General features: G+C 33.1%; 1 protein-coding gene across 1 annotated transcript in view; it reads left to right on the top strand.

The window, feature by feature from the left end:
- Positions 1 to 12,016, top strand: part of COL4A2 (collagen type IV alpha 2 chain) — a 1,470,466-nt gene that overhangs the window by 1,311,609 nt on the left and 146,841 nt on the right. Inside the window, exon 41 of the mRNA XM_044071270.1 lies at positions 2,450 to 2,611. Coding sequence (XP_043927205.1) covers positions 2,450 to 2,611 — 162 coding nt within the window. The remainder of the gene's footprint in view (positions 1 to 2,449; positions 2,612 to 12,016) is intronic.

Below are 12,016 nucleotides of genomic sequence, written 5' to 3'. Positions count from 1 at the left end.
CAATATAATAAGTTACATCTGAAGGGTAGATCTTATTTGTTTCGTTTTTACTAGGAAGGCATCGAGAGAATACTGACAGATGCTACTTTTAGAGTAGATAAACCTTAGCATGCCCAGCTAGAGAATCTATACTCTTGGCAAACAAGGCTATCTGAAGGGTTCTGTTAGTCAATCCTTCTAAGTGTAATAGCGTGCAATTTAGTCATAGGTTCCTTCATGAAGAGAGATTGCTCCTTTCTGTCATATTCAAGGATAGACTACCTATATAAAATGAAGACAAACGTAAATATACGGGAGTAGCTCTGGAACCTAAAATATCTTAAATTACCAATATACCTATCAGTGTCAAGTTGGTTTAGCAGCAGTTATGTGTTCTCTACAGTGTTACTCTAACATTGACAGTGATTCTTAACATCTCTCAGTCCATGCTCTTACCTTGTCTGGTGTCAGGCAGTGTGGCCATGTGCAGCCAGTAACCAGGTCTCTCACAACATCTCTCAATTGGGACCTTAATGTCTTTGCTCAGATAAACCTTGCATTTTGCATACTACACACAGAATATGGTACTCCATTCAAAAACCTTAACTGGTACCTATCAGTGAAGATGGCAAGGGTCATACTCCAGTGTAAACTAATAGGGCGCAGAACTTTTCTATGACCTAGAGCCATTGGTTTTAGCCAAGAACTTCCTTTCACTATAGCTAAAATTTATCTCTATTTTTTCTGTATGTCTATTATTTTCTGTAGCAATTCCCAAGCTACACTGGCTGTAGTATCTTGTAAGTAATTTCTTAGGACCTGCATGATGATCCATTAACATCATCCCTTCTCTCCATCTGCCTATATGAACATCATTCCTGTTGCATATGATCACTGTAAGTGAAATACAATATTGAGTAGAGCATCTATCTGACATGTGGCTGTATTTCAGATGTTTGAGATATACCTATGCATTATTTAATGTTTATTGTTCATCCGTATATTATTATTATTATTAGTAGTAGTAGTAGTAGTATTAGTATCAGTGTTGGTGTTATTTTTTATATCTAAGGTATTCTTTCTCATGTCTGTGCTGTAGAGTGGTTATGCATTGCCAAGTCAGAGTAATTTGGTGGTAAACTGTAATAGATAAACAAATAATCTACTTGAAAGTGCATAATGTTTGACAGTGATATTTTAAGAACCTTAGTTACATTACACACACAGGTCAGTATGCTTGTCAAACAGAATTCTATACAGTCTCATGAAAATATTATATATATATATATATATATATATATATATATATATATATATATATATATATATATACATTGCATTATATAAGAGAAATATAGTATAACATTATATAGAAGCATTTTGAGGCAAGCTATAATATATCAATATTTATTTATTTATTCTTTTATGATACAACTACAACCACCTTGTCTAAAAACACACTTAGACAAGTCCTTATAATTTGGAAATCATACCCAGAATTTGAGTAGGTTTTGATGAACCTTTTTTTTTTCTTAATTCATGTCCATTTTACATGTGTGTATACAGTATTTCTTTCCTTATGTATTGGAGATGTATGAATAAATTTAACATATTGTTTTATCGCCTTTTTTGCAAATAACACCTTTTAAACTCTCATGCTACAAATGGGAATCCAAGCATTATAATGCATGTTTATATTACCTCATCTATACTATACTGTTTGTAAACATTTTTATGGTGTATGTAATACTTGGTGGAGCTTTTCTCCATGGGCATCTGCTGAAAAAGGGTGCAAGGTCAGTCAGATATTCCTGGTCAACAAATGTCAAATAAATAAATACATTTAGGTAAGAGACTTACTGTAATAGTATATTTTCAAAGACGGCTCAGGCAGAATGTCAGCTTTCTGTTTTTTTGCCTTCCTCCAGGAGATAAACTTATTGTTAGAGTTCCAAAATGTATCTGTCTTCACAACCTCTTTTTCCTCTTTTTGTAATGTCTCCTCAGAATTGTACTCATTAAGGTTCCTAGTTAAGTTCATGAAAGAGTTAGGGAAAATGTTCTCATTTTCAGGAAATAACTTTCAGTTCTCATGTTATGCATGCCAACTGGAGGATGCAGTTTCATTGAGAAAAAAAAAACTCTGATGGGCATGCACTGGTAGGAGGATGTTCAAATTGAAAGCACCTGCTGCTCCTGAGAATGTTTCAAAGATCTATTGTTATGAATCATTATCTAGGTAACTATACAGTATTTTTCAAAATAAGGATTTTGCTAAAATCTGTAATAAATGACTTTGCAGGAGCATCACACACACATATGAGCACTTAATATGATAAGCCAAGGAGCATAACTGCTATAAGAAGTGTTGATATTAGTCATTGGACAAGAATATTACTGTGTAATTTTGTGTTTATTTTGAAGGGTACACTTTAATAACATTCAAATAAAAAAATAATCTGTTTAACAGGTCCTCCTGGAGCACAAGGATATAAAGGTATATATGCATTGCCTGGGCAAAAGGGACTGCCAGGTGAAAGAGGATACCCAGGACTACATGGAGATAAAGGAGTCCCTGGTAACGTTGGACCTCAAGGGACATTTGGCTTTTCAGGAGAGACTGGTTCTAAAGGTATGCTAAATTAATTGAGGATATGTTACATGTGTATTTAACTAGTGAAGGACATCATTGAAAAATAATCACTAATGTCTTTGATGCAAGGGCAGGTACCACACTTAAGCAATAATTAGCACTCAGTAGATTCACTAGTTCTAATGACCTAACTTTGTTCTATATTTCTTTACTTAATTTGGAAAATTTAAATCAGAGCTGATGTTCACATAGTCTAGCAGTGTAGCTGCTCTTTGCATTATTCTAAATCAATATGCTGATCCAGAAATTCAGACTAAAAAGATACAACTAAATGTGGTCTGTAAAATTTACTTCTTTCATTGTCCATAGTGTACAGACAGATATATATTTCAACCACAATTTTGCAGTGTGCTGAGAGTTTGTTCTAAAATGAGCCCATTTATTAGTTCCACGAAAATATGAATACTCAAGAAGTTTTTGTTTTTTGAATCAGTTCAAAGTGTATTAATTTTTTATTATTGCCTGTGATAAACAAAATAAGAACTTTTTTTCATATTTTATTTCATGATCTAGACTGCCATCTATAAAATAAATTGTCCTATTCGGGCACATCACTCTTGATTTTCTGTTATTCAAACCTGCAAAACCATATTGTACAGACATAGTACTGTGGGCACTTATAAAATGACATGCACTTTTGTATTATCCATACTGATTTAATTTTGGGGTACTAAATGAGTGTTATTTTTTTTAACTTTTTTATTCATTTTTAAAACAAATGTTTACAAACCCATATAAAGCAGAAATGTAGCAAAAACATAAGTATTTACAAAGGTCCATAAAAAAATTCAGTACAAAAAAAACTAAGTCATTAAAACTTATCTTATAAATCACTTAATTTTGTCAGTGATCTATTGATGAGTGATATTTGATGTTCTGATTTTAATAGTTTATAATTCCCTTTTAAAAACATTTTAGCCAAACATATGAATTCAGTAAAAGACAAAGCAGTTTTACACTTCCAATTTTTTATAACTATTTTTCTTGCTCTGGCTAAACTGGACCAAAGAAGAGGCACCCGTACTTTAGGGATAGGATCTGGAATTAGAACACTAAATAAAATCAAAGAGCTAGATATAATACAATTGTCTGACCACCAAGCTTGAGCAACATTTTTAAATTCAGCCCAGAAAGGTGTTGCCATTTTACATTTTATTGTCATATGAAGCCAATCTGTGTCAGAATCATCATTACATCTCCAACAATTAATTTTCTCAGATTTATATATTAAATCATCTTTATATGGAGTTAAAAAATCCATGAAGGTATTTCCAAGTATAGATTCTCCAAGAAAGGGAAGAAGTAGATTTTAAAATAAAGCTTTTATCTTCATCACAGAAAATATTCTCATTAATTGTTATTGAGTAGTTCCAAAATGACAAATCTGAGGAAATTAACTCTACCCTTATAATTTTATAAATTACTGATACCTAAGATTTATTCTAACTTAAGTTAGTATTGATTTTAAGGAAAAACTCTAGAATCCTTGGAATATGTTTTTTTTTTTTTTGAAAATCCATAGAGATTTCATTTTTTATCACTAACATATTTTCTAGAAAATTGTATATTCAACTAGTTATTATTCTCTAAGCCATGTCTTGTGAGAAGATAATCTGCAGTATGTGTTTTATTTCCAATTAAGAATCGATGCCAAGGGATTAAATCAATATCTTTAAGATCTAACATTTTATTTATATTAAATATCCAGTAGTATTAGATATAGGGAATAATAGAAACAGTAATTTTTTAACTATATAATTGGCTTTCATGAATATTTAAAAGTAATAAGAATGAAATCTGTAAAAGGGGAATAAATTATTTTTTTCATTCATACAGAAATATTTTAAAATCCAATAAAATGTATTCCAAACTGAGAATAAGACTCTACAACATATCCATTATTAATAAATAATATTTCAAGAACAGATTTCCAGTTAGAGTGATATGAATAATTTAATCATAAGGATACTTTTTAAGAATAACAGATTTGGCATATAATTCAATGGTTGGGAAACCTGTACCACCTTCTTTCCAATGTTTTCTATGCCAATCAAAGTATATTCTTGGTTTATTAGGGAACCACAGAAAATTAAGAAAAGAGCTTAATATCTTAACATTTTTACAGGGGAGAATAATTAATAACTGCACATAGAATAGTATTTGGGAAAAATTATCATCTTTATCAAAGTGAGTCAATCTTCCATTGTGAAAAAAAATTCCAATTAGTAGTTAACTTGATAACAGTATCTGTTAAATTATTATAATTTACTAATATAAAATATTTTATATTAGATTTAATGATAACATGAAGATAATTAAATTGTGAATTGTCCCAAATAAAAACCTTATAATTATTTAGATAGCTATTATTGTTTTATTTATAAGCAGAGTTTCTGTGTTACTATGATTAAACATAGGTTCATAGGTTGGTACTAGGCTATCAGCCCTAGGGCCTATACAAGCCTAGCCATAACAATTCCCTGGCTATTTCTTCCCACACTATTTACTTCCCTGGACCCCTGTCTAGCAGAGCAACTGACGTGATCCCTGGGGTGAATTTCCTTTCTCCCATCCAATCGTCAAGGTTCCCTTTGAAGAGGGCCAAAGAGGCACTTTGCTTGACATGTATGGGCAATCTATTCCAGAGTCTGGAGAGTCTCTAGGTCAGGAACCTATCCCTCCAGCATGTTTTGTTTATTGTGATGACAAGGTTTAGATCCCTGGAGTGTGTGGTTCTGAGGGATTGGGATTTTTTTAAGTGTAGCATGTCCAACAGTTCTGGGTTTCACATGGCCTTGTATGTTAAGCAGAGATCGCCTCTGAGTAGACGATATGCGACAGAGTATAGCTAGGGGGTCAGCGTAGGGCATCTGCTTTAGGCCTGTGATTCTTTTCGTGAGGTATTTCTGCAGCCTTTTCAGTTGTTGCAGATGTCTTGAGAGGTACATACCAAACGGGGCGTTGTATTCTATAATGGGTCTAATGAGGGATGAGTACAGTGGGACAATGACCTCCTTTTTTCTGGATGAAAAGTCCTTAATGATGAGGTGTTCCACATAGAAGGATTTCCTGACTGTTGCAGCGATGTGGTTATCGAAGATGAGACCACTGTCCACTTATGTCCCTAAGTCTCTTATCACACTTTCGGTGTTTAGTGTACTGCCACCTATATGGTAATTCACGGATACATGTTTTTTCCCAAAGGGGATAACTATAAATTTCTTGGCATTGAGCTTGAGCCCATGGCTTTGGCACCAAGCATCTGTTTCTGTAAGGCCCTTTTGTAGAGTATACACATCATTTGTGGATTCAATAATGGCTCCCAGTTTGCAGTCATCTTTTTCAAAATACTCTGAGTTAGTTACATGTTTCAGCAAAGATTCAGTATCGCTACTTATTATCAAAGTATCATCTGCAAATAGTTAAATTTTATAACTGAAGTTTCCATCTATTGAAAATCCATTATTAGAGCTAAAGGTTCAATAGCTAGAGCAAATAATAGAGGAGACAAAGGACATCCTTGTTTTCTACCTTTAAAAGTTTTAAAGAAGCTAGATAGAAAAAAAACTATTTTAACAAAAGAGAACACATTACTATAAAGATTTGTAACAAGATTTATGCATTCAGTGGAAAAAAATATATTCTTTGCGTACTTTAAACAAATAAGGCCAACTAATAGAATCAAAAGCTTTATCTAACTCTAAACGTATTATTGTTAATTCTTTTTTATTTTTATTAGCTATGTCTATTGAACTATTAAGCCTAATTATATTATCCTGAACCTTTCTATGTAATATAAAACCAGTCTGGTCTTCATTTATTAATCTTGGCATAATGAGATTTAATCTTTTAGCAAGAATAAACATAAACATTTTATAATCTACATTAATTTAAGAAATGAGACGATAAGAGTATGGGAGATACAATAGAATATTTCCATGAAGGGGGGATATTTGAAGTATATTTGACCTGTTTGAAAACTTTTAATAAACTGTTTAATATATTATCTGGAATTAGTTTATATAACTCTGGAATTATATCATCTAGACCTGGGGCTTTATTTGTTTTAAAGTTATTAATTTGATCTTTTAACTCTTTAAAATAGAATAATTTATCAATTCTAGATTTCTGTTCTTTAACCAACTTATATGGTATATTATCTTTCAAAAAACTATCAGTAACATTATTATTGTCAAATTTTATTTTCTTATTATTGACTTTCTCATATTTTCTAAAGCATTCCAAATTGTCTTTTAAATAAGTTGCTTTTTAACTACATTTCCTTGATTAAGTGTTCTTTTTTTAATATAATTAGTATTACATTTTTTTGATCTAATAGACAATCTGTGTAAACTTTTTGGATTTATTGAGTAAGGCTATAACTTCAAATTTTCCAAGTTTATTGAAATTATATGATGAAGTACATCAAGATATTTCTGATTTAATATTGTAAGCTCAGCATTTGCAGATTTGTCATAAGGTTTTACATTTATCTATATTACATTGCAAGGAATTTAGCTCCTTATCCCATTCCTTCCTCTTACATAAATACCAATGTTTGATTTTCCTGTATAAATAAGATTTTAATGAATCCCATAGAATAACTTCTGTAACTTTGCCGTTATTATTAATTTCAATAAATTGATTTAGTTCTTTCAAAAAACATTCTTTAAAACCATTTATTGTTATTATAGGAATTCTCTGATAATAAATTAAATTACTAGGTTTCAAAGTTAAAGTAAAAGTAATAGCACTGTGGTCAGATAAAGGGCATGAAGTTATCAACATATCTTCAATTGTGGCAAATAAACTACTAGAAGTGAATACTTTATCAATATTAGGTTGAGTACCAAATCTATATGAATAATGTGTATAGCTAAGAGAATGTTTTAATGTTATATCATAAAAATCTCACATATATAGTGAAGTTGTAAAATTATCTAAGTGTTTAGCAACCGAGGATAAGCATTAGTGTAAGTGTATTATATTTACATGAGTATGTGTATACTTATGTCTACGTGGTGTGTGTAGTATGCATGAAATTATATATGATAAACATTTATATATGTGCATATAAATGAGTTTTATATATACATATGTATGTGAATGAATGAATGAATGAATGTGTGTGGTATATAAGTGTGTCTTAATGTGTCATGTATGTATATGTGCATGTGAATAAGTTCCAGAAGCATCAAGAGAGAAGAAGAGAAAAAAATGTTATTAAAAGCATTAGTTTTATGATACATAGCATTGCATAGCAAATATAAAAACTATGTTAGTATATGTAACATAACTGCAACTCAGAGCTGTTGAATATTTGAATTAAACAATTTCAACTGTTTTAGTATGAACAATATATGTTTCTATATATGACAAATTAAAACAATATATAAAAACAATACAGATTCAAGTGTGTATTATCGCTGCTTGCTGTAGCGACAGAATAGTCTTTTCTTTCTATGTTCTCTCTCTCCCTCCATTTTTTAACCTCACAAAGTTAAACAAGATACTGTTGCTGGGCCAATGCATGGGGCTGACTGTGAATGAAATGAGTGGTCCCACTGTATATTTGCTGTAATTTAACTTTACAGGACCAAGAACAAACTGTACTAATGGTACTTTTCCATTAACGGGGCAGCAGGGAAAATGTGCAGAAACACAATATGTATGGCATTTACATCAGTGCCAAAATGGATGTATGATTTGCCTTGATTTATTCAGTGGGAAAGCTACTTGTGGGAAAAATCTGACCAGAACACTTTGCAGAAGGTGTTGTAACTTCTCCGTTAACAGGGTACTGTAGATGGAGAACTACCATGACTGTTAGCCTAACTACATGTTGACAGTTTTCACCCGATGTTCCTATTTTTCAAAGTGCTTTCTCCCCATTCTCACTTCACAGTTTCAGCAGATGTTTCCCTTTTTTGAAGGGGTTTGTCTCCATTGTCTGTGTGTTTCATTTGACAGAAATGTGTCAGACAATTACAATTGTTAACACAGTGCTCCTTATAAATCCAGAGATGTTCAGCAGGAGGAGCACTTCCTTATTTCGTAACAAAATAACGCCTGTGATTTATACTGATTTTAAGCAGTAACAGGAATTCTTTCTTAAAGTGTCTGTGTAACCTGCACTGACTTTGGACAAAATGAGTAACAGTCTGAGATGAAACCCAAAATGAGAACCATAACACAAAAACAAAATAAGCAGCAGTGAGTCTTGATGAAAAATCAGTAGTGCTCTGAGAACACAGACAAAATTAAAAGCAGAACACAGCAATCCAACACACAGTATTGACATCTGACCAAATCATTAAGAGTTTCACAACAAAGACAAAAGTAAAACCAGAGAAAAAAAAAACAGCAACAGTGACTTTACATCAAGCACTGACTTCCAAGACAAAACCCATACTACGCTGACAACAAAGGCACATTTAAAACCAGGACACAACAATGAAATTACTGAGATGTCACCAAATCAATAGGACTGTCAGGATGAAGAAAAAGTTAAAAGGGAAAACTAAGCAGCAGTGAGTTGACATCAACCACACATTTTGCCTGCTGCCCTGTTAAGGGAAAAGTACTGAATAAACTTTATCCTACTGGTAAAAGTTTTGGTGGGCTATCTGGGAAAGAAATGACTATCGCTAATGTTTACCGATGTTATTTGGCTTTGTAAGACTAAGGTGTTTTTGAAAGAAGTAAGATGTACCAGAAGCTCTGAGATCTATCTACTATTATACTTAGATAAAATAAATAAACAAACAAATAAATAAATAACACAACCATTAACATTTTGTGTAATAATAAATAAGCAATTATTAATGTAAAATAATAATGATAATCGATGTTTATCCATCTGCAAAACAGCTCCATGTCACCACAGTCAGCCTCCCACATTCCAGATGGCCTTCTTTCCTTCATTTGATATTAGTCAGTATACTGATAATGCCAAACTGGGAAATCCCACTCACGAAAAAAAAAAAACATGAGCAACAGCTTTCAAAGAGAGTGTCCTTGGTCATCAGCTAACAATCCAAACTATAAGGAGCCTCACAGACTTTCAGGTGCAGATTAGAAAAATGGATAACAAGCATCTACTGCATCAGTGCAGTGCTTATCAGAACAACAATCACCAAACACCAGGGTCCATCCCATGAACTGTCACCATTCTAGCAAACTGTTATTGGAAAACAACTTCACAGTTGTTAAGGACAAGTGACCCCCCCCCCCCACCACAAGACACTGAACCAGAACTAACATTGCAATGAGCCTCTAGTACTCAACATCCCAGCTGCCAAGCAACAACAGCCAATCGAAAAAAAAAAAATGCACAAGCCACCTCTCCTTCACTGTCAGTTCTACGTGGTGAAAATGTGCTTCAAGTTTAAAAAACGTGGCTGTCTTGTATATGATGTCAAGAAAGCTGCCATAATCCAACAAAGATATACAAGCTATCTAAAATCTCACCAGCAGCAATATCTTATGATTAGTTATGCATATCAACTGGCACATCTGTAGAAGTGCTCAAGAATTCACACAAAACGCTTTATGAATATCTTATGAAGCCACCATGTTAATGAAAACAAAGTTTGGTGCACATAAATTATTACAGTATTCTTTCTGTTATAGCAAATCCAACATATACAGTTGCTATAACATGGCAGCAATAAGAATGTCTAAATGCAAAATATACTGCTTTAACAGTGAACTAAGCTAGAGTCTAAATATTACCACAAAAAGAACTATAGCATTTTGTTTGCATTATAATCTAATAAGAAACCTTCTTAGCAGTGTTGAAGTCTTATTTATAGTCTTGCTGCTCGTCCAAATGTTCTGGAGCTTTACTTCCTGGAGGAGTAGGATTAAAGGTCAAGATGTACTTCCTTCATCTGAGATATGAAGATGAGATCTGAACAGATGCAATTTGAAAACAAGCTCGAGGTACTGTTAAAACATTCTATTAAGAAAAAAATATGCTTTGCAAGAAAAGTGATAGAAAAAATACAGTTAAACTAGAAGATGGCTTGCGATCACATTTACCAAATCATGAATTAAAAGAAATAAAATAGCCATCAAGCCATTTTCAATGGGAATAGGCACTACACTTCCAATAAAAAAAAATACATAGTAAACTCTCCATCAAAAGCAACACCAATACATAAGTATCTCTGAATTTCTCAATAAAAACCCAATATAAGACATATAACAAACACACACACACACACACACACACACACACACACACACACACACACACACACACACACACACACACACACACACACACACACACACACACACACACACACACACACACACACCAAACTCATTGAACAAAAAGAAAATTAAATAAATATATACAGATATACAGATATCTTGCAACCCAAACCATTCAATACCGCATCCACCACTGAGGAAATAGATCCTGATAAAATAACCATATTTAAAAGACAAGACAATAAAGTTAAAGATGTATTACTTAAAAAAAATATATTAACAAGATAGCAGTGTACCAGATATTCATTTTGATACATTTCACCCCACTGTTAATACTGTATGCTCTACATTAGGAAATGAATAAAGGAAAGTCTTAACATAACAAAATAAATTGATGATATTGATAATTCATGGATTAGCTCCTGGCTGCTGCTTCGGCATCCTATACCATTCTCTCCATCCTGCTTGTCCTGAACTAGGGTATGAGACTCTGCCCTGCCTGAATGCCAAGAACCAAACCTTATGTTAAAACTAGCGGTCTCTTCCTGAACTAAAGAATAGAGGCAATCCCCTCCCTAAGCCTCATTCCCTCAAGGAAACAAGAAAGTATGTGTTCTATAACTACTGTATTAAAAGATAAACTTGAATAAAATATTTCCATGTTATTAAAGTCCGCTCCCTAGCCAGGACAGCCAACAGCCATAATCTTCCCTTTTCCTAAAATTCCACATATTACCCCCTTGTAGCCTCTGCAGCTTACTCCTGTTTTCCCTCCTTCATTCCTAGACCTGCCAAAACTCTTGTGAAGCTACTGTTGCAATTTATCCTTTGTCCACTAAATGGCATCCTTCTCCTAGTATTACTTGCCTTGAACATCTATCCCACTGTCTTGAAATGTATTTATCAGGCAACTTAGTTTTATTTTACTTGTTGTTATCCCAGTCCTACTCACTCCTTCTATTTTCACTGTAACTCACTCTCACTCACCTCCAAACCCATATCCACCTTACCTTACCACAGCAGTCAGCTCTTCACTGATTGTTCTTGGGTTCCCCTTCCTTCACTGGCTCTATCCCAATCCGTTCGCCCTGTGGACTCACTCTGCTCCCCTACCCTGTCTCCAATTTTCATCCGCCCCCAGTGCTTCTACATTTATACACCATA

This window comes from Protopterus annectens, chromosome 5.part0, assembly GCF_019279795.1.
Source record: "Protopterus annectens isolate FY-2018-M chromosome 5.part0, PAN1.0, whole genome shotgun sequence".
Classification (NCBI taxonomy): domain Eukaryota; kingdom Metazoa; phylum Chordata; order Ceratodontiformes; family Protopteridae; genus Protopterus; species Protopterus annectens.
Note: the sequence above shows the minus strand (reverse complement) of the source record. Positions and strands in the feature narration are given on the sequence as shown.